Here is a 22,804-nt window from a genome sequence, read left to right as displayed (position 1 = left end):
AGTGCTGTCAACAGGAATTTGGAAAGAATATAAAAATGTGAGGAGTTTATTAAAAGAATAGGTGGAGACAAAAGAGAGAGCCCAAAAATGAAGAATTTCAGAAATTAATGCTATTGAACAGGTATTATAGCTTTCTTGGAAAAAAAATAATGGCCATAAGTGCCATTTCTCTGAGGCTTATGTTCCCTGTGTCAATAGTGGCTGTTTCCTGATTAAAGAGAATAGATTTTTTAAAAACAAATGGGGTACTGCCTTTGTAGTTTTCAAGAATGTAGTTTCTTGACTTGTTTTTAAATTATTTAAATAATAATAATTGGCTTGTGGTTAATAAATTGACTGTATATGCTTATACATAATAGAAGGAAGAACATTTTACTGGTGAATTGCCCCTTATACATCCTAACATAGCTTTATTAAAAAGCTTTAAAAATGTGATAGAACTTGCAAGATCTGAGTTGGCAAAATCAGAAATTTTAAGTTTGTCCTGGATGATTTCAACCAGATGATATGTTGAAAAATGGGATATAATAGTAACTGCATGGAAGCTACTGTGTTTCATATCCTGAGTACAATTGCATATGGCACAGAATAACCCTTGGGTCAGTTGAGGTCAGCTGTCCTGACTGTGTCCCCATGCAACTTCTTGTGCACCTCCAGCCTCCTCGCTGGCAGAGTGTAGTGAGAAGCAGAAAAGGCCTTAACTCTGTTTAAGCACATTCAGTGCTCAAATCTTTGAATTATCAACAGTTTTCAGCACAAATCCAAAACAAAGCCCCATAGTAGATAGTGTGTAAAAACAAGCCAAAACCAGCACAATGGGATCATAAAAAACCTGTTTTCAAGAGAGGAAAGTAAGGATAAGGCTTTTTAGAAAAAGCAGCAGAGCAGTAGGACGAAGTATATTGGAAAACACAAGTGCTTTTGAGTATATAGAGCCACTGTTAACTTGTAGGTGCAGTAAAACCTTTATTGTTGTGTTGTTTAAGAACCACAACACAATCTTTAAGTGTGCAAGATGTATTTTCAAAAAATGCTGTTTTTTCCATTGTGAAATATGCTTTTTTAATGAACAGGCTGTTTGATTCACTCAGTTCATTTTTGGAACTCTTGACATATTTACTGCTGTTTGAATACAACATGCTTGTGAATTCAAAGATGCTGTTTGAATACAACATGAACAACAATGCTCTGGGGACACTTGGTGTTTATTAGTGTTTTCACAGGCATTTCTAGTGAAGCACATCATGAGCAAAGTGCAAAAAAGCTCAAAATGTGGGTACTTGTGCAGATCAGATCAGCGCTGCACACAAACAAGTTGTACTTCCAACTGAAGTTGTTTTTGCTTCTCCTGCTGTGCCAGTATCCACTGGCATTCTCTACAGCTGAAACATTCAGTGACCGAGTGTTCACCCTGTTAGAAAATTGTTGACTTTCAATCACTTGCAGCAGTTTTAGTTAAGTTGGTAGAGAAAACATTTTCATATTCTCCTTGATCTGGCCTATCTGCACTTACTTGGTACTAGCACTGGCATTACTATGATCCTGCAATTAAATACTTTAGAAGACTTCAGTTTCCTATTTTTGTTTTGTTGTTGCTGAGGTTTGTTGTTAATCACATTAGTCCATGAACAGGCTTCCTGGGGGTTGAACAGAGGTACAGATGAAGTACAAAATGTGGTTGGTGAGGAAGGTAATGCTTCTTCAGAGGACATCTGTTGAGTGACTCAGTTGCGTTGTAAAATCTGTGCCAGTATTTTCACTTAACATTTTAGACCAATCTAATTTGGCTTGACTCCAAAACAATCTAATTCCATCCATTCTAAGTAACTAGTTCCCGCCCTTTCTTTTTGTATCATTGCTTATTTTGCCTGGCATACATTGATCACAGCTAGAGCAGAAAGCCTGGCTATATTAGAATAATTTCCACCCAAGACATCAGAATCAAATATCTAACCTTGTATGTGTTGGAAGAGCATCGATTGATCTTCTTCACGTATACCCAAATTTTCCAAATAGGTTGTTATTTTAAACAGCTAAATTAATTCATTATTGGGGTGTGGGGTGCAGCAAAGAGATCAGTGAAAACTTTTCAAACACCTGATAGGTTTTATTAAGAGTACTAACTGTTACGGTATTTTCTCTTAGAATAAAAGATTATTTATTTTTTTTATTTGTAGGTTTTCACTGCTTCTTCTTAACCTGGAAGAATATTACTTTGAACAGCACACAGCTAATCATATCATAAATAAAGATTGCAAAGATGAAAGGTACAAAACTCTTACATTGCTTAATTTACTGGGGTCATTCTAGGCTCATGTATCTTGAACACATGCACAAGTTGTTTTTTTTATTATTCATTTTAGAAAATTCAGAGGCTCCCTAAAAATCTGTTCAAAGTCAATTATTTTTGAACCAGATGACAATATCCAGCCCATTATCAAGGTAAGCAGTGCAAACTTAAATTTATTGGTAACTGAAGATTCTCTTTAAAAAGCTTTTAAGAAAGACTGTATTTTTATAACTTGCTGCAGATACCGTTGAGGGATTGCATTACTATAAAAGCCCTAGAAGATAATGAAGCAAATAACCCTTTCACAAGGTAGGTAAATTTGGGATACTGCATGTATTTAACTTCCTTTAAAGCCCAAATACCCATAATTTCAAATATCTTATTTATATTTCAGGAGTACATCTGGAGGGATTTCTGTTGTATGTACCCAGGTAAGATCTGCATGTAATAGATTCTTAAAGTATAAGTGGGTGAGGCTACATAAGTGAGCAAGCTTATGTTCTTTAATGGTATTTTTCCTCAAAGCTGTAGTCCCAGAGTGGGAAGTTAAATGAAAAAAAAACAAATTAATGTCAAAACTTTAACATTAATGTGAAACTGTTGATGCTGGAAATTGTGCAAACTCTTAATGACTTTCTTAAGTCATTAATTCAATAAACTGAACTTTTTGTCCTGTTCATTTTATAATGGAGCTTAGGGAAACATTAGAATTGAATGAAAAAGGAGAATAGGCTGTAATAAAACTTGTTACTAATCATCTTTAATTTGGTCTTGTGTTGCTTTCATCTACTTTCTGCAGCATGTTGTGGTAAGGGCAGACATCTCGGTCCCTGTGGTTCAGCTTTGTGAAAACTCTGGGCTGTGCTGTGTGTCCATCAAATAGATTTTAGAAGTTGTCCTGAAATATTGTCTTCAAGTTTCAGTCAAGAGTTGTGAACGTGGATGTATTCATTTTTAGAGTTAAGCAAGAGGATGCACTTAAAATTTTGATAAATTGTGGTTGATAGGTGTTCCAAAGCTGTAAAAGTTTTTTTAAAAATGTTGGTATGTTCCTTTCAGGATAGAACAGACTTGAGGCAGGAAATATGATTTTAAATATTCTTGTATATTTCTAAAATCTGTCTTTACCAGTGCCCAAAACTGATAGCCATGCTCAGTTACATGCTGCTGCAGTCAAAAACAAACTCAAACATTTAATACTGTCTATACCAGAGAAGGTTTTGCTTTGTGTTGTAGTAATCAGTATATTTAATTTCATTTTGAAGCTCCTTCTGTGAAAAATACTGTGTAATCTGTTTCTTGAGTTGGCAGGTTTTCTTGTGTATGGAGTGATTTTTTAAAAAGTATTTCTAGCTCCTCCAGGCAATGCTTCCACAGTACATCATTACTATATGTTCTGAAGAAAAAGTGATTCTAAGAAACATCTTGTAGGAAAGAGGAATTAAGTTTTAAGATTGCAAGTGTGGTTAGCAACCTCCCCACTCCTTTCCTTTGTAGCTTGCCAGTCATCTTCCTATCTCTGAGGAAATGTTCTGAAGTACTTGGGTGGCATTGTTAATGCTGGTATTTTGTATAAAAGGCATACAGACTTCCAAGCATCAAGTGGTCCCTAGTTGTAATTATGACAGATCATGATGTAATTAAAAATATATTTTTTTAAGCAGAATTTTGGCCTTGTAGGAAACCACACATAGGAATACTTGTAACATCTTAAACATCTTTGTCTTTTAGACTCAGAAAAAATTGTTAGTACATAGCTGGATAAGCAACTTTTCTTTATGTAACAGACAATTTAGGACTAATGGCTTTAAAATACAGTAAATGAGAATAATAATTTGAGATTATTTCAGTATTTTTTCTTGAGAAAAAATTGGGGAGATCCTCCAAAATAGGATAGTACAGTATGCTTAAGTTTTTGCTCAGCTTATAAGTAAAAAAACCCAAACCATTATGTCTACTTATGTAATGTAGAGTAGTCAGTGTAGTTATCTTGTAGAAGAGCAATGAATGTGAAGCAAGTTTCTCATTCTGATTCTCCCATGGCACAATTCAGGTCTGTACATGCTGATGTCAGATGAAAGACACTAATTACCATTGGTTTTTGATGTAGCACTTAGAGAGGCATGCTGAGCTTATGGGCTTCTAAGCCTACTACTTGCTTTCTTCTAGCTGGATGTTTCTTGGAGCGGTCATGTGGTGAAGGTTGCCAGCTGGTGGGAATGGGGAGGGCTGTATGTAGCAGCCAGCAGGATTCTGCATAGAGAGCCTCTGTTCTTGCAAGTTTAGTGCTTGCCCTGGGTTTGGGGCTGCTGCCATGATATTTTAGAGTGTAGAACTGCAGGTGTGCTACCTGTAGGAAGGAAACTGAGGCAGAGGGAAAGGACATGTGATTAGCCAAGTCTCTTGGGTCAAGAGTAGAACACAGTAGGTTGTGCACTTGTCACCCCAGGACAGCAGTCCAGTGTGTTTTATTGAGTTCAGAACCAGTCTTGAAATTAGGCCTGAGATTTAGCAAGTTTGAACCTTCTCTACAAACAGCAAAACCACAACTTTTTTCTGACTTGTCACCTCTGAGATGGGGGATAGTAAGGCACAGTGTGTAAATTGGTGTGCTAGCAGTCAGGTCTTTTTATAGGAGTTGTGAGAGTGTTCTGAAGAAGTAGAGTAGTTTTATGTGGGTTTTGGAGAGGAAAGATGTTCTCAGAGATGAGGCTAACACCAGAGAAATAATACTGTTCAAAAGCATGGTACTGGATGAGGGAGGAAATCTGATGTTCCTTGCGGTTGGAGCTGGAAGCAAAACGTTTAGCAGCAGAAGAAAGGTATTAATTTGAGTAAATTTGCACAGTGTACCTTGTGAGTTGCCAGTCTGGGGTAATTCCTGTTTGGACAGAACCTCTAGCCACTAAAAGAGGGGGAGGATCTGCCCCACTGAATGTAGCTGTGTGTATTTGCTTCAGTATTGCCACTCCTTGAAGGTCATATGATTAGGATGAAAGCCCACTAATCAACTGTATAAGTAAGCCTCTGAACTAAATTGGACTCTTGCCCTCTTTGCAGTTAGCTGATATAAAAGGTCATTGTTTTTCTGCAGTTTATCTGGGATAGTTAAAGCAGGATATTACAACCCAGTGTTTTACTTGCTTAAACAGTGTTCATAGCTTTGTATTTACCAGTACTTCTCTTTATTTATTTATTTATTTATTTTTAATTATTTATTATTTTTGAGGTGTGAGTCTGTAATGTCTGTTACTCTTTCAGGTTTTTCTCATTAAAGAAAGAAATGTTATTGCACCCTATAAAACAGTAAGAGTAAGTATGTATTTTTTCACTGCTCTTCTCAAACTGGAGTTTTGTAAGGATTTATGTTCTCATTTCTGAAAGAGTAAGATCATTATCATTTGAGGAGTATTAACAATGAAGGTTTACAAAAAAAAAGTGATTGTATATTGAAAAAAACGTCTGAAATCTTCTTTGATGGCTTTCTGATACTTCTTGGAGGACATGCTGCAGACTTGATGCTTGCCTTTTACCTTGATGTGCAGCTCTATGAACTCAACAGTCAGAACTATCAGCTGACTGCTCATGTACAGTGGACACTGCATCCTGGCTAAGTGGCTTCTCTTCAGTTCTGCTCAGACCTGAGATGAGAGATTGCTAATTGATATTTCCCAGCTGAGTGCTTCTCAGTGCAAAGATAAGGCTGCTCACAGCAGAAGTTGGAGCTTACTCCTGGTTAATTTCTACTGATGGGGTCAGTCTGCTCCAATTCTGAGCCTGGAGGCTTCAAGGCACACAAATAAGGGTTATTTGCTTAAATTGTGAGGTTAGTTAAAACACAAATGCAAAACTTTTATTACGCAGAGTTAATTCACATTTTGCCCAAGAATTGAAAAAGACACAATTATATTTCTCAGTGTATTTGTTTGAATAAGAGACTTCAAGAATGACTGAGTCCACTAATTTGTATAACTGTAGTGAGCAGCAGAGAGGCAAGAGAGGATCTCTGTTCTCTCACCAAGTGCTTTTGGTTGGTTTTGTGATTAGATCTGCCTCTGAACTAGGACTTTAAAGTTGTTTGGTTTTTTTTTCTGGTAATTCTTCATGTGTTAAACCTATTTTGTTTTCTAGCCCTTCCATGATACATTTTGCAGCCATGTGCAAGATTTATTAAGTATCAGACAAATACCTTATCCCGTTGCCAGCACAGTGGAAGAGAATCAGAAGGGTTATTTGGAAAGCTTTTCACTTCATTTTCTCCTGAGTTATAATTCATCCACAGCTAAAACATTTCTGACAGTTAACCATCACAATTTACTTTACTAAAGTGCAGCTATGTGTCTGCATTTTAAAACAAGAAATCTAAGTTTGAAGTTCACCTTCAATCTTTTCTGATTTTTTTCTGTTGCTACTAAATATCTTCTACTTAAATTGTTGCCAGTTTCATATGTTACTGAGTGCTGGAATTAAGTAATACATTTTATCTTCAATGTCTTTCTTCGATTGTTTCAGATCAATTACAAAATACTGAGCTGTTGTCTTTGAATATGGCTGGAGAGCTACAGAGACAACTGCTCACAAAAGCTGTCGCATTGTTGGTTGTAAGCAATAGTTGTAGACCATTCACTAGGATTTCTGAGAGCTGTGTTTTTTCCTGTTGAAGGAAAACGATGCTCTGGTGAAATGTTGCAGGGCTTTTATCTAAATTGCTACTGAATTTCATGTCTCCCTATAATCCAGTTCCATTTGCTTTTCAAAACGTGTTTTTCTCTTGCATTGCTGTCAGTTCAGCTCAGATCACATACATTACACTGAAGATCATCTAGATTTTCATGTCTTCCTTCCTTCAGTTTAAAATGAATCCAGTTGTATCTACTGACCAATGTCTTGCTTTCATCTCACGTGGTTGGTTTTTTTTAAAGTCTAGCCTGAGACATCACAAAATGCTACACGTTGCTACAGTTTTATAATACATTCAGGGGTCATGAAAGGATCCAACAACCTTTGCTAAATATGAGTTGTGTGTAAAGTTAGCACCAGTTGACCTATGCACATACTTTTAATATACTTAAAACCAGGGATGTCTACTATAAAATGACACTTTAGAAAGCTGGGAAAACCTTTTAGGGGAAAAATGAGTGTGCCGCATATGCTGGGTGATGTGTTAGGCTTTTGTAAAAGACTAGTCAAAATAGGCTGTGATTGTATTTGGGGTCTTTAAAGATTTGATGGGCTGGTGTCTTTCTTCTCTAAGAAATACTTGTTTAAAATGTAGCATGCCATTTGCTAGTTCTATATTTGCATGTATTTAAAATAGATATTAAAATAGCCGATATTAAAATAGGCAGAATAGGTACTACTTCTACATTTACTGATGCTTGCACAACATTCACTTACTTCAGTGCTATTGTGCTGTATGGTGTTGAACAACAGACAAAATACTGCACAGAGAGCTTTCCACAGGGAGGATATATTTGTAAAGAAAAAAGATTAGGTTTAACATCTGCTTTTGGAATCTTTGAGATATAACACAATCTTTAATATCCTTTAATAAAAGGTTTTAGAGTTTTGTTATTTAGGGGTTTATAGTTTAGTTTAGTTTGTTTTTTTTTTCCACTGAGGTCTGTTTGGAATTTATTTGTAGTAAATGTACTTTTAATTCTAGGGTAGAACAGAACACTTATTCCAACTGGATGTTGCTGGGAAAGTAGGAGATGTTGTGCAAACTCTACATCAGGTATGTAGTTATTTGATATTCCTGCATATTTCATCACAGCATCTTTTGATTTTTAGTGTAGAGCTTTATTTTATCTCAAGGTGAAAATCTTGGAGTATTTATTTTTAAAATGTGGACTTGAACACAGTGTCTAGTTCTGACAGCTGTTGTAAGTGACCCATATTAGCTTTTAGTATGCAGGGTGGTAGTAAGCAAAGTAGTAACATAGCAGTAGCAGTGAATAAATATGTCCTACTGTAAAAAGAAATAATAATAGATATTTTAATATGCTCTCACAAAAAATGCTAAAGCCCCTCCTGTTTCTGTTGACTTTCGAGCTGTGTGGGACATCTCTGTGCTATTTCACTTTAAGCTCGTTGTTTTAGCTTTACAGGGCTTCTTGTCTAGATAAGATGGGAGATCAAGCTGCCATGGTGAGTATCTGATTATTTCTAATATCCCTGTTTAATAATGAAATTGTGATACCACTGTTTAGTAATTAAGTTCTCATTGCATTTGAATCAGAGACCATATTAATTTTTCTTTCCTTCCACATTAGATCACTGCTATATTGCAATCACGCTTGGCCAGAACTTCATTTGATAAAAACAGGTACTTTTCTAATCACTTTCTACTAGGAAATCATTTTCATCTTTTTGGCTGATTAGTCTACTGCGCTGATAGTTAGATGGCTGGTTGAGTTAGTGTAAGTTCCCTGATTCAGAGAGGTAGCTTCTTTGTGTTCTAAGCATCTAGAATGGAGAGTGGGAAATTCTATGTTGTGAAGATGGATGTGTTACTTTGTCGCCAAAACATTTCATTTATCTGTAGATTTGTTGCAATTGGGCGTCAGTATATGCCAAATAAAAATATAGTTTTGGAAAAGTCAGCTGGTTACTGTTCTCAGACTGGAGTAGAATGTAGCAGTGCTCCTTTCTGGAGTGCCTTTTAAAGTGGAGCTCCCAACAAAACTTTATTCCTGGTAAAATAGGCTTGGTGAAGTCCCCATTCTGATGTCCCAAGGCTATAAGCTAACTAAAACCTTTCTAAATAATTTAAGGGTGCATCTACCAAAGTAAGAACTGGAGGTAAACTTACTCCTTTTCTTCACTTGTAGATTTCAAAGCATTTCTGAAACGCTGCATATGGAATGTAAAGCAGAAATGGTGACGCCACTGGTGACTAATCCAGGGCATGTGTGCGTTACTGATGCTAACTTGTACTTCCAGCCTCTTAATGGATATCCTGTAAGTGCCTCATAGATGGTCTTGCATACAATGTGAGCACGCTGCCCTGCTAGTGGACAGTTTTAATTTTCTGTACTATATCTCTGAAATGCACATAGAGCATATCTCCAAGACTATTTTCAGTTATACTTACAAGGTCACTAGTTTTCCTTCGATCTCTGCTGCTCTGCTGCATTCAGTGTATCTCTTCTTCTGAGGCTTCTGTGCTAACTTGCTTAAAGTTTACCTGCTACTGACAAAGTACAAAATGTCCTTTGCTCATTCTCTATTAATATCTGAAGATCACTATATGTAACATTTCATTTAAGATAAACTCAATCTTAGTCTGTTCCATGTTAGTGAGAGCTTTACATGTTTACTTTGGGAGCTCTTGGCTAGGTTTTCTATAAAACTGATCATTTCTTTCTCTGGAGGAAAACTGAGTGCATGTTGCAGATGGCTTACTGCTTTGGAACTTTCCATAGAAACAGTAGTGATGGTCTTTGCAGGCCACTGACTTACCTGTGATTCTGTGAAATACTTTTAGTATGGACATGGCAGTAGCACGATCACCAGAAAGCTTTAATTCCCAGATTAATTTTTTTTTTCCAATTTGCAAGTGAGATTTCATCAGCAGCCCTGGTGCTGCTCCAGCTGGGTATGACTGATCCTGCAGACTGGTGGCACACAGTCTGGCCAGGGACGAAGTACCAAGATAGACCCATCCTCTAATCCCAGTGCTGGATTGCCAGTTCCCTCCACAGGGCTGAGGACTGGAGCACACTTCTGGTGCTCTCATCTGCTGGTACCCTGTGGGGAAAGAAAGGAATCTGCCTAATTTGAGTGCCCTAAGGACAAGGAAAAGACAAGCAGAAGATTCAGGGGAGTCTGGAGACTCAGACATGGGAAAAATAATGGGAAAGCTCTGAGTTCTCTGAAAGGAATATTGAGTTAGAGAGATCATGTCTGTTACAAGCTGGTACAGAGAATCGGAGAAAGTGTGTTTGACAAAGTAGGAGGAATTTGGGGGACAAACTTTTTAGAAAGGCCTTTTTCTATAGGTCAAGGGTAATAGTTTTAGATTATAACAGTCTAGATTCAAACTAGATAGGAAAAAAAAGGGGGTTTTACCATGGGGGTGGTAAAACACTGGCATAGGTTGTCCAGAGAAGTGGTGGATGCCCTATCCCTGGAAATATTCAAGGTTAGGTGAGACCACACTCAGACTCAAAGTTAAAGGTCTCCCTGCTCATTGCAGTGGGGTTAGACTAGATAGCCTTTAAAGGTTCCTTCCTACCTGGATTATTCTGTGATTATGACATGCTGGAAGTAAGTGCAGGCAAGGGAGAGGTGTTTGATTGGGATAACGGTGCCATTCTGATTCCGCCCGCCAGGTGGCACCCGTGGCACAGTTTGCCCAGCAGCCCAATGGCTTCCTTTTAATGTAGTTTATTGTGTTCTGCTTCTCTGGTGCATGAGCATTGCTGCTGGCGACAGGCTTGGGGATAATACACTGCTGCCTACTTATTCCTAAACTGTTCTGCTACTCAGGCAAAAAGCAACAGCAAAGACAAGCTTCCTCTTTTTAACATAACTGTTTAGCATCACTATTCCACTGCTAAAATGGCATGGATGGATATTGTTTCCATATGGCTAGTATCTGTAGTCAAGAAAAGCTTCAGATTTTATGAGGAGGGTATGGTAGAAGAACATAAACCTCCTAGAATGTCTCCATCTTTTCTTCCCTCTCCCTCATCCCCTACAGAAACCAGTAGTACAAATAACACTGCAAAATGTGCGTCGCATCTATAAAAGAAGACATGGGCTGATGCCACTGGTAAGCTCAAGTGTTTATTTTATTATTTTATTTTATTGTCTTGCTATATATATGGTTTCTTAAAGGGACCAGCTGAAACAGTCTGCATCATTAAGTAAAAGCCATGTATTCTTAAAAGCTTTGTATTAAATAGTGGACAGTACTCAGTGATCCTTTCCAGTTTTTTAAGCGTTTTCCTGTGTTGTCAAAAAGATGGAAACAGTGTGAGTTCTGACAAGGATGAAAAATTTCTTTCATAAGCAGTCAGCATAGGGGAAGGGAGAAGGGAGTACTGTTAGGGAGCAATTCATTCCATTTATCTAAAGCACCTATCACAGGATAAAATTAATTTCTCTCTCATGGTGTATTTTCTCTGGATTGATTTGTGGAGGAAGTTTGGTCTCTGCTTCATATTGAAACTAATGTGGAGTGATGGGTCCCACTGTAAGTGACTGAGGAATGACAAGAATCCTGCAGTGAGACTTCAGTCGTATTTCAGTGTTAGCACTGAAATTTCAATCTTGTAGAATTTTTTTTGTCTCAAAACACATTTAAATCAAATATCCTCTTTTTTGCCTAAGTGAATGGAGTGATGCAAAGAATTAAATGCCTATTACCTAGTGCTAATCAATCCAGACAGAGCCAATCTATTGGCTTAGTATAAACTGAATGCTTTTAAGATTGGAAATAGAAAATGTAATATGTTAGATTTTGTGGGCAAAACTGCTACCCAGTTCAGAGCCATAAGTCTTAGATTTTAATAACTGTAACTTTCTGTTAAAAAACGCAAGCACTACAGCTTGTCAATAATTGCTCTCATTTGTTTCCCCCCCCCCTTTAACTTTTCAGGGACTTGAAGTATTTTGTACAGAAAATGATCTATGTTCTGACATCTACTTGAAATTCTACAACTATCAAGATCGAGATGAGGTCTATTTCCTTATTGCAACATATATAGGTTTGCAGTATTTATTTATTAATGTAGTGTGTAGCACCTTGTGAAGGGAAATTTGTCTGGATTTTGCTCTGTTGATGTGTGGGAAGAAAAAGAAAAATAAACAGATATATAAGCTGTAATGATTTTTAATAGATGTAAACAAAGATCAGAGTGAATGTTGTGAAATGGCACCAGTTTGGTTGTGTTTGAAGTGCCCAGTGTGAAAGCTGAGGTGGCATTATTGAGGCAAAACTAATTTTTTTGATTTGCAACTTGATATGCACTCATTTAAGAGCCCTCTCCCCCCCCCCACTTCAGAAAAAAATCAAAACCAAACAGAACAAAAATCAGACCAATGAAAAAAAGAAAGCCACAAAACTTTATCTTCAAAGCAAGAGATAAATAAGATCCACTCAGCTAAATTGTGTTTTGCTGAAAAAGTAGAGACTAGCTTGTGCGTGGATCCCCCCCAAGTCCTCAGTTAAGACCTTATTGAGAAACTTCCTGTAATGGATGGATTTCCAGTGCACACATAAATAGATGAACTTTCCTCAGTCTTAGCAGTGGTTGATGAAAATTGTCATTCTGAAACACTTGAATTCTCATTTCTATTAAATCTTGTATGCATTAATTCCTAGAAAGTGATGGCTATTTTTGTTGCAGATTATAAACAAAAACTTCCTAAAATGTGTGTGTCCTGGGGAAAAAAAAGGGAGAAAAGGGCTGAGTTTCTCTGTAACTTGAAACATTGAAACTCATATTTACTGCCAACATTGAAAATGTTTATGTAAATTTTGTGCTATTTTGTTATTGTACCAGGACTCTAGTTCTGTTTCAATGAATTTGCCTAAATATCAGTTGACATCTTCCTCCTGCTTCACAAAGTAAAATGGAAAGGCCATGAAGGAATGATAACTTTCCTTTAGAATTGTTTTTGTCATCTAGATTTTTCTTTGAAAAGGAAGTAGATTCTGACATCATTTTCTCTGTTATTGAAATAGCTGCATGCTGTTACCCTGCTTCAGGCTTTTTCTGGATAATTTTTGAAGGTGAAATTTCAAGGTGTAGGTGAAAATGCTGATGATGTTGGAGCTTAGAAATAAAAAATAAATGAGCCCTTTCCCTAAAAGTGTTTGTAGCACCTTGGTATCTCTCTGGCAGCAGAAGAGCCTCTCTTTGAAGTTGCAAACACCTTTTACTTGTAGAATTTAAAGTACTAAAGTGAAGGAAAGATTGGAATATGTCTTTCCACCCTATGCTGAGCTAAAATAGAGGCCTACCATAATCTAATCCAAGTTTCTTTCTTGCCATCATACCATGGTTGCAGTCTTTCAATTCTGCTATTTCAGGCACTTGCCCAGGTGCTGTATACTGAATCAATGGAAGAAAATGTTAAAATAAATAAATAACCTGGTTTTCCAGCAGCATACCTTGGCATTACAGCTAATAAGCAGAGAGTAGTGCAGTTTAAATTTCTTGTGCTCCTGCTTATACTTCACAGAGAACTCCATGTGCATAATTCCTACTTTCTTGAGTTTGGGTCAAGTTTTTTTTTTTCTCTACTCTCTGTTTCAGTGGATCTGAAGTTAAATCCTGTTCATGTGCATACATGACTTCTTTCCACCAGTTACAGATAGTGGGCGTCCTTGGTTGCAGTAGAAATATATATTTAGTTTTTTTCTTAACTGTAGCATAACTGCTTCTAGAAATTCGAAATCTTCAAGATTGCCAGATTGCTGAGAGAGTTGTTCATAGTCTGCAGATATTTTTCCATTCCACACAAATATTCATCCATTCTTACTGTGGTTTCAACACTCCTTTTTTATGATTTTTTTTTTTTTTTTTTTTTTTTTTTTGGCCAGATGCAATTTAGATCTGTTTGTGGAGATACTAAAAACTGTGTGAAGTATGGTAGCTATGGAAACATGAAGTTGCCAATTAATTCTGACTTCTTCTATTATGAAACTGTGCCCTTAATTATTTTATAGTATCTTGCATAATGTTAATCACAGTATCATTTCGGGGCCAAACGCCAAGCCTCTCAACTTTTAATGTTTTATTTTATTTTATTTTAGAAAATCATATTGCAGAGCACACAGCTGAAAGTTATATGTTGCAGTGGCAGCGAGGACATATATCAAATTACCAGTATCTTCTCCATCTCAACAATCTGGCTGATAGAAGCTGCAATGATCTCTCCCAGTATCCTGTATTTCCTTGGATCATAGCAGACTACTCTAGTTCAGTGTTAGGTATGTGTATATAAGAAAGCATATTAGTGCATCGTGAGCAACCTGAAATGTGTGGTGGGAGCTTTTACACTGCATAAACTTGGTGTTACATCAAAATGAACCTGGCATTAGTGGTCTTGGATGTTTTCTTGTAGCCCTCCCCTTTAGCTTAGGGGACAAAATATCTCATCTTTTTTTCTGTTAGGTATTGCACTCCTCAGATACAGAGTATGTAGCAAACATCTGCTTGGTTGCTTTGCAGATCAGCAGTAGTAAGCATTCAAAGACTTTCTGTGATTCTTATAATGGAAAAGAATCAGTAAAATTACTTTAATTTTTTTTTTTAACAAGTTGGATGCACTGAAATGTGTAGAATCCAGGTATTCTTTTCTAATTCTTAGCATTGCAGATTGAATGCAAGAAGCTGACAAGGCTTGTGCCTAAATAGGCTTCCTAATGAAGGGTCTTAGTGCAGTTTGTGTTGGGATTTTGTCCTTTTGAGAATTCTGTCCCTCTGCAAGAAGCAGAGATAGGGAATCTCATGGTATTCATCAGCACCTGCTCAAACGCTTCAGTCTGATTGTATAGTGGAACTTAACTGTAGCCTGACAGAATGGTTAATGAGTAGGAAGAAGATGATACCAGCTGCTTTTGTGCCTTTGGTAGCAGGACCTTGACTACGTGATACTACTTGTCATAACTGTCCGTATATTAACTGTTAGTTCTTAAGCAAGAGGTATGAGTTTATATGTACTTGGAAGGAGATGAGTAGCCATTTACAGTAAGACTGTATGGGGTTGCAGTTAGTAGGGAGGGAGAAAATTACTGGAGGGGGTTCCGTGTTGGCTTTTGTTTGCTTTGTTGCTGCTTGGATAGGTTTGTGGGGGGGGGGGGGGGGTTGGTGTGTTTTTCAATATTGATTAGGATACATTAAAGTATAGTAGAATCCTTGGAGTCTGTTACCAAACATTTGTTTTGTTGGTTTTTTTTTAAGATCTGACAAAGCCTGAAACATTTCGTGACCTTAGTAAACCAGTTGGTGCCCTGAATAAGGAGAGGCTGGATAGACTTGTGGTATGTATATCTTGACATTTATGTGCTGAACATTTTGAGCCTTGTACATATTGGCAATAAAAGGAGCTTTGTCCAGCAAGCTTTGGGGATTATGTCTTATGAATTACTGTATCAAAAGTTAACTATAAACCTTATCAGAAGCAAATACACCTATAACCATTCCATATTTATTTTCCAGCTTAATTTCATCAGAACAGGTTTTGTCAGTACTAACTTAAAATTATTTGAATCCATTTCCTCTCTCTTACTACCTTTTCATATATATATACTTTTAAAAGGTTTGCCTTACTTTTAAAATAATATCCTGAAATCCATTTAGTATATATATGGTGGCACTGATATGCTATAAACATACATAGATTTATGAAACTTCAAAACCCATGGATTTAAATGTGTGATGTAAAACACATGTTTGAAAGAAATAAGAAAAAGTAGTAGAAATCTTAAGTATTTCCACTTAAGAAAAATACTGAATTTGAGGGAGGGTACTTCAAAGGGGGGAAATTTGGATCCATGGATGTCAGAGCACAAACTTGAAAATTCTGTGTGCTTATAATAGTGCACAAAGTTTTTCTATTTCTCAAGGTAGGCAGGCTTTTCTTTCATGAGCTGTCAGACACGTACTGAGAGACTTAGAAGGTCCTTACTTGCTTGGCTTTTAATTGTTTGTGTAAAATTATTGTCTTCTATGGAAATTTAATTATTCCAAAGTAATTTACAGAACATTAGAAAAAAACATTGCCAGAATAACTCCATTATATTGATAAAAAATATTAAAATATTTCAAAATCATATAGCTTCCTAAGATAGTGGAAGGCAAGAATATGAGCAATATTGTGTTTAGAGTAACAGTAAATAAAGTCTTCCTTCTAAGATCTGACTTTCCTCAAACTGTCACTGACTTCATGTTTACTGCAGTAAAAGTCATTCTGTTTATATTATTAAACGTTTCAGAGTAATGCATAGGAGCTTCAGACAGGAAGGAATCTTCCAGATTGATGGAAGTTAGTATGTTCTTCCACACGCTCATTAAATTTGATGTGAAAGATAAAAAGGAAGCATTTGTTTGCACTTCTTTGAATTTGAATCACTGTAGTTATGTGCTAAAGTGAGAGGAAAAAAGCACTGAAAACCTGATAGTTCTGGATGATCAGTTATGACAACTATTTTGCCATGTTGATTTACTGCTCTGATTAAAACTGCATGGATATTAGAGCTTAAGAAGTTTGTTTGTTTTTTTATCATTAGAGGAAAAATTGAGGGTTGGTGGTCCTAATATGTATCTTTAAAAAGAAACAGTGTGTATGTGTTCAGCACTGAGGGAAAGCAGGAGTGCTGATTTGAAACAGACATTTCTTTCTTCTTCCTATGTTGCAGACGCGTTATCAGGAAATGCCAGAGCCCAAGTTCATGTATGGAAGCCATTATTCTTCTCCGGGTTATGTTTTGTTTTATCTCGTTAGAGTTGGTAAGACACCTTTGATATGCTCTCTGAGCAGACAGTTACTTCCAAAGCAGACAAGGTTTGGAGCAAGCTGATGCTATTTTTCTTTCTCCTTAGCTCCAGAGTACATGCTCTGTCTGCAGAATGGAAAGTTTGATCATGCTGACAGAATGTTCAACAGGTTTGTTTTCATTTTGGCTATAACTAGACTGGTTTTGTTTTCAAATAGGCATCAATGTGGAGTGCAAAGCCTTAAAAAATACTTTTTTTTTAACAAATGTGTGATTGATCTGTCTTATCTAGCATTGCAGAAACCTGGAAAAACTGTTTGGATGGTGCAACAGATTTCAAAGAGGTAAATGGCTGGGAAATTATTCAGTTCTCATCTGTGCTTAGTTTTCTCATCTGCTGTTGATTTGAGAGTGTTTGGTTGGAGTGTGGTAGGTTGTTTTTTGTTGTTGTTTGTGCTTTTCAGTTGTGTGGGTTTGGGTTTTTTGGGGTTTTTTTGGGTTTTTTTGTCAGGTTGATGACTGCATTTTATGAATCCTTTATTAACTGTGTATTAATCCCATATCAACTCCATGTTTGCTCATCTGTGCCTGCTTTCTGCCTTTTAGTTTAACGGAAGTATGATTGTGAATTTTAATGGAAATACATGGGAATTACCAGAGTGTGGATTAAGGCTGAAAAGACAATTTTAGGTATTGTCTGCTGGAATCTTTTAAGGATTTGGCTGTACTGCAGCACTACATCCAGATAGTTAAACTGTAGAAGTAGTACCTTGGGGTTTTGAGCCTTGAGAAACCCTAACTTTTAGAAATGTTGAGAATAATAAACTGTCACATAATAAATACTGTCAAACTCCTTTATCAAAGAAACATTATTTAATACAGCGATGCTTTAAAAAAATAGTATTCAGTTAATGGTTAGATATGGTGGTATTTAAATAATTGATTTAACCTCTGAAAGTTCTGTCATAATTTTAGTTCTATTCTAGATTTTAGTCTAGACTCTTACTTCATGTCTTAAAAATGAGAACATAGCTCTGAAGATCCTCATTGGTATTAAGGATTTATATGTCACACATTACTTGTTTAAAATGTGTGCCACTGAATTTAGCAGTTTAGCTCAGAGAACTGCTTTGTAGGGAAAACCTGGAAAATCTGCCCAGCTTTAGTGCATGACATATGAACTTTAATAATTTTCTTTCCACTGAATTATCTGTTTAAGTGACAAAAACTCAGCCAATATCAAAACTTGAGGTTTTTTTGTTTGTTTTTTTAAATTCCAGTTGATTCCAGAATTTTATGAAAATGATTCTAGTTTTCTAGTAAACAGTTTGAAGTTGGACTTGGGAAAAAGGCAAGGTGGGAAGATGGTTGAAGATGTAGAGCTTCCACCTTGGGCATCAGGTAACAATAGTCAGATTTCTTGTATTATTAATTAACTGAAGATTGCTGGAATTGTGGTTCTTCCTTAAAAATGTCCATTCTGGTTTCTTCTAAATGAACTCTTTCTTAAAAGCACCTATTATGTCAGTGCTTTAAAGTTTTATACAAAAATAGACATTTAGTGTGGGGTGTTCTGTTGGCTTTCCAAGAATGAGGAGGAAGAGAGATGGATACCAATAACTGAATGGTGTATTTTTTCCTTTCATTAACCTTTCTCTTTTCAGGTCCTGATGACTTTCTTCAGAAGAGCCAAGAGGCTTTAGAAAGTCCATATGTGTCAGAACATCTTCATGAATGGATTGACATCATATTTGGCTACAAGCAGAAAGGAAGTGAAGCAATTGCAGCTCACAATGGTAAATACACATTTACAGAACTAGCAAAAAAAAAGGGGATGCTTCAATTAGGTGTGAATGGTAAATCACAACATATCTGTAATGCTTATTTTGTTTTGAGTGTTTAACTCTGCTTTGAATGCTTGATCCTTATTGGAAATAGTGACTTGTCTGGCAGTATTGCCTTCATGATGATGTGCATCTTTGAAGATGTGCTAAAGAGGCTGGACAAGACAATTCTGTAGCATTGCTGGGAATTGCTTGCACATCATGGTGTGGCAATATAGTAGGGAATTAGTGTTTTCCAATTAAAAATGGGAGCATGTTGGCTCTCCAAATAAACATGTATTTAACTTTCCTCCACTTTCATGGAGAGGGTCAGTTCAATGAGAGAATTTCATTGCAATTTCTCCCTCCTCCTGAGAGAATTGCCAAGGGAAAGAATGGGCTAATGGGCTCCAGGTCTTTGGAGCAAGAATGAAGGAAAAAGCGTGTGTTGGTTTGTCCTTGCATACATACACATGACTGCATGTGAGACGTTTCACTATTTGCAGCCTTACTCTGAACATGTATCCAGCCACTATGGGCAAAGGGGGATGTTATGTGACTGCTGTGTAGATATGTTTATTTATACCTAATAGTATTACCAGTGATTAACTTATTAATCAGTCTGATATTTTAGCTGTGTATTTTACCACCCAATAAGGAAGTGCCCTCTTTTTAAAAAAAGAGTAGCAGACCAGATTTTTAGGGTGTTTAATCCAGAAGCCCAGATCCTTTTGAAGGACTACAAGTAACAGAAAATGTTGAGATGGTTTGCACTTAACAAGATAGAATAAGCTTAGAAAGAAAACCTTCCTGTAACAGTGGTTAGGGTAGGAATAAGCAACTCCTCATTTTGGTACTCTTTCTACTTCCAGGGTAAGAGAGTAGAGATAGCAAGGATTGTTTTCCTGGGGTTTGTTTGGTTTTGGGGTTTTTTTACTGTTTGGTTGGGAGTGGGTTGGGTTGTTTTGCTACTCATTTCTTTCCAGTGTATTTTTTCCACATGTCTTTAACATATGATGGGCTATATTTTAGAATTGTAGCATTTGGCATCCAGTCATACTACAATCATAAGTGTCAATTACAATGTTCCACAGACTTCAAATGCAGTAAATCAGCACATAAATTATGGCACCTATATTTTTACCTCTCAAAAGAGTGCACTAATGAAAGCACTTTTTATGCATAATGCACTGCTTCTGCTGCAGTATGGATTTTTTTTAGCATAATGAATTGTGGACATTTATGTAGATAAGAGAGGCAGAAGGGATCTGTGTATGGACTTAGGTCAAAGTAAATATTCTTAAGCAGAGGCCTCAAAGTCATTTGCGTCATGGCAATTCACCTGGAAAGGTGAATACACAGATCTTTCTGATCATTCTTTATTACTTTCTGTTCCTTATTTGAAAATTAACTAGAGATCCAGTTATGCAGCTGTGCTTGGTTGCTTATTTATTTGTTTATTTATTTACTGGGGGTGGGTATTTAATGAAGCTTAAATAAGTGATCCTTCCTTTATGAAAGTACTGATTTCTTCTGAAACTTTCTGAAAATCTCTTGGAAGTCCAAAGGTTTTTCAGGTAAAAAAACAGGATTAAAATGTAGGATCTCCAACTTAATGCCTGCTGAAGGAGCTTATTTATGAATAAAAAATGCAGCTCTGTTTATAGGAAGATGAGAAAAAATGAGCCTTGTATATCTACATTGTACAAATAAACTTTTTTTTCCAGTGTTTCACCCATTAACTTATGAAGGAGGAGTGGATTTAAACAGGTAATTAACAAGAATCTGAATGTTTTTGTTAAAGCAGTTAGCCAAGTTTCTCAGTATCTCTCCAAGTTCTCTGCTGGCTGTAAAAGGGCTCTGTACATGAATGGTGTTGCTCTTCTATTTTATACTCCCAAATATGCAGAGAACCAGCATCATGTTCTCAGGTTTATCTTGCATTGAAGGATTGTTATTTAAACATTTCTTCAGTCTGGCTTTTGTGAAATTGCTTCATTTTTCAGTCATTGAGAATATTGTTATTTTACATAAAGTTATGAAGCTGTTACATTATTGTAAATCTGCAGTAAATCAATTCTATAAGAATGTGTGATAGTGCTGTAGTAACTGCATGTGCAGTTCCATGCTTCTGGGGAAGGGGAGAGGGGAAAAAAAGTACTTGCTTCCTTGGCTTAATTATATATCTTGCTTTGTAAAGTATTATGGACCCCAATGAAAAGGTAGCTCTGCTGACACAAATCCTGGAGTTTGGACAGACGCCAAAACAGTTGTTTACAACCCCTCATCCTCAAAGGATAATTCCGAAATTGAAAAGCTTGTCTCGAACATCTAGTCACAGCATTTCCATAGCTGAGTCTCCAGGTAAATGTTTAATAGATAAACTAACAATGTGAAGGATTTGTAATTTTTAGTAGTATCTTCCTACCACAGGATTTCATTATACAACTCTCTTTCACTGTAAGCCAACTCAAGATAAATCCATTAACTAAATTTAAAAAAGAACAAAACTAGACCAGTTTCAATTTCAGATAGACCAGTATTCAAAGACAGGTATTGCCCTGTATTTTGCCTCCTGTTCCAGTGGTCTCCTCTAGGACTGTTCAACCTCTGCTTCTGAAGCTGTGGGAGGACTATCTATCATCCTTGGTATTCCTGACACTTTAAATTCAAGCTGATGTGACAGCAGTTTCAATGACCATATCTGGCATTTTAAACAATGCAAAGATTTGTTTGGGTTTTTAACAGGAATATCTGAGGAGTAACAATTAATTAGCTTGATCAAAGTAAACCCTAAGAACTTAAATTAAGCATCTGATTTTATTTTTTACCTTTTCCACCTGAAAGGATGTTGTTTTTTTCTCCCTATACCGCTACGTACTGTAGGGACAGAGTTGACTGAATAACTTTCTTCTAGAAAAGTATTGCACTGCCCTCACTGGCTTCTGTTCAAGGCAGGACTTAAACCATTTCCCTGAAGCTAAGATACTAGTCTTCGTAGTGTAGATAGTGATTTAACTATAAATTGAGCTGAAGATTCAGCCCAGGTATCTATCACTTGGAAAGATATTTCTCATTTGATTGTCTTCAATTCACTTACCATTTAATGGCCTTCACTTTCAAGCAGAGGAGTGACGAGTGCTACTTAGCATGGCAACCTGCAGCATACAATGGCAAGAGGAGCTTTGAGTATTGTATGTGGTGATAGTAATAGTCATGTGTATTGAAATAGATTTGCTGCCTAAATCATTAATTTACACATGAACAGTTTGTCTTGGGTTTGACCTTTTTATAATCAACATTATAAAACTATCTAATTATGTCAATTTTGCATTTTTCATCCCTTAACTTTTGCAACAGTGAAATGAAGTTGTGACAGTCTTAACAGAATGCAATAGAATAATAAAAGCATATACTTTTTTGTAGCAGTAAATGGCTTTTCTAGTTCTTTTCCATCTGGAAAGCCCTTGACTTTTCAAAGGACATAAAAACATTGCTGCAGAGTTTTTAGGTTTTCTTTTTTGTTTGTTTTCCTTTTTGGAATTACATTCTGAAAAGTCTGCAGTTTAAAAGCACTAATTTGTTGAGAATAATCCTATTTTTGACTGTATAAGCCTATGCAAATTCAGCAAGAGATTTAGGAAAAAAACGTTAGTGATCTTGTCACTCTCTGCATTAGTCTAAAGATCTTATTCATGGAGCTCTGCATGATTTCTGTACTTTCATATTTATGTCAGCAATCTAGGTATTTGAAATACATATTTTTATTTTCTATTTGTGATGGAACTTTATTGTGGGATTTTATTGCAGTTTCTCCAAATGAAGAATCATTTGAAGATTTGACAGAAGAAAGTATAACACTTGCCTGGAACAATATTGCCAAACTAAAATTAGATAAGCAATATAAAATTCACAAAGAGTAGGTACTATTCTTTTCAGTCAAAATTCTTCCACTGAATTGGGGTGGGGATCTGTGTATCAATCTGAATGATGGGTTAGGGTTTTTAAGGTAAATACTTTTCTTTGTGAGATGACTTAGTGATTTGATTATGCAAGATGAACTTGAGTATATAATGGGTTATGAATCCAGAGAAGGTATTTGTCAGCTTGATTTTTGCTATTGTTTTTCCTTAGCTCTACATCTGTATAAGTTATTATTTTAGTCCCTGAAGCAGATATTGATTACTCTTCTCTAAAACTGGTAACAGCAGCCAGATAAAGACTTCCATTTATTTA

General features: G+C 36.3%; 1 protein-coding gene across 5 annotated transcripts in view; it reads left to right on the top strand.

The window, feature by feature from the left end:
- NSMAF (neutral sphingomyelinase activation associated factor) overlaps positions 1 to 22,804 on the top strand; it is a 39,229-nt gene that overhangs the window by 7,953 nt on the left and 8,472 nt on the right. The window contains exons 2-22 of one of the 5 annotated variants that reach the window (XM_058831302.1): positions 2,178 to 2,267; positions 2,364 to 2,442; positions 2,532 to 2,599; positions 2,685 to 2,721; positions 5,552 to 5,602; positions 7,956 to 8,027; positions 8,393 to 8,440; positions 8,566 to 8,618; positions 9,124 to 9,253; positions 10,998 to 11,069; positions 11,898 to 12,006; positions 14,061 to 14,237; positions 15,211 to 15,290; positions 16,668 to 16,758; positions 16,852 to 16,915; positions 17,038 to 17,089; positions 18,026 to 18,146; positions 18,410 to 18,541; positions 20,296 to 20,338; positions 20,769 to 20,932; positions 22,379 to 22,487. In XM_058831302.1, the coding sequence (XP_058687285.1) occupies positions 2,178 to 2,267; positions 2,364 to 2,442; positions 2,532 to 2,599; positions 2,685 to 2,721; positions 5,552 to 5,602; positions 7,956 to 8,027; positions 8,393 to 8,440; positions 8,566 to 8,618; positions 9,124 to 9,253; positions 10,998 to 11,069; positions 11,898 to 12,006; positions 14,061 to 14,237; positions 15,211 to 15,290; positions 16,668 to 16,758; positions 16,852 to 16,915; positions 17,038 to 17,089; positions 18,026 to 18,146; positions 18,410 to 18,541; positions 20,296 to 20,338; positions 20,769 to 20,932; positions 22,379 to 22,487 (1,842 nt within the window). Of the gene's footprint in view, positions 1 to 2,177; positions 2,268 to 2,363; positions 2,443 to 2,531; positions 2,600 to 2,684; positions 2,722 to 5,551; positions 5,603 to 7,955; positions 8,028 to 8,392; positions 8,441 to 8,565; positions 8,619 to 9,123; positions 9,254 to 10,997; positions 11,070 to 11,897; positions 12,007 to 14,060; positions 14,238 to 15,210; positions 15,291 to 16,667; positions 16,759 to 16,851; positions 16,916 to 17,037; positions 17,090 to 18,025; positions 18,147 to 18,409; positions 18,542 to 20,113; positions 20,146 to 20,295; positions 20,339 to 20,768; positions 20,933 to 22,378; positions 22,492 to 22,804 lie in introns of those variants that run through there. The other 4 variants (XM_058831303.1, XM_058831304.1, XM_058831306.1 and 1 more) reach the window with 4 other exon arrangements.

Source organism: Poecile atricapillus, chromosome 2 (assembly GCF_030490865.1).
Source record: "Poecile atricapillus isolate bPoeAtr1 chromosome 2, bPoeAtr1.hap1, whole genome shotgun sequence".
NCBI classification, from domain to species: Eukaryota; Metazoa; Chordata; class Aves; order Passeriformes; family Paridae; genus Poecile; species Poecile atricapillus.
Note: the sequence above shows the minus strand (reverse complement) of the source record. Positions and strands in the feature narration are given on the sequence as shown.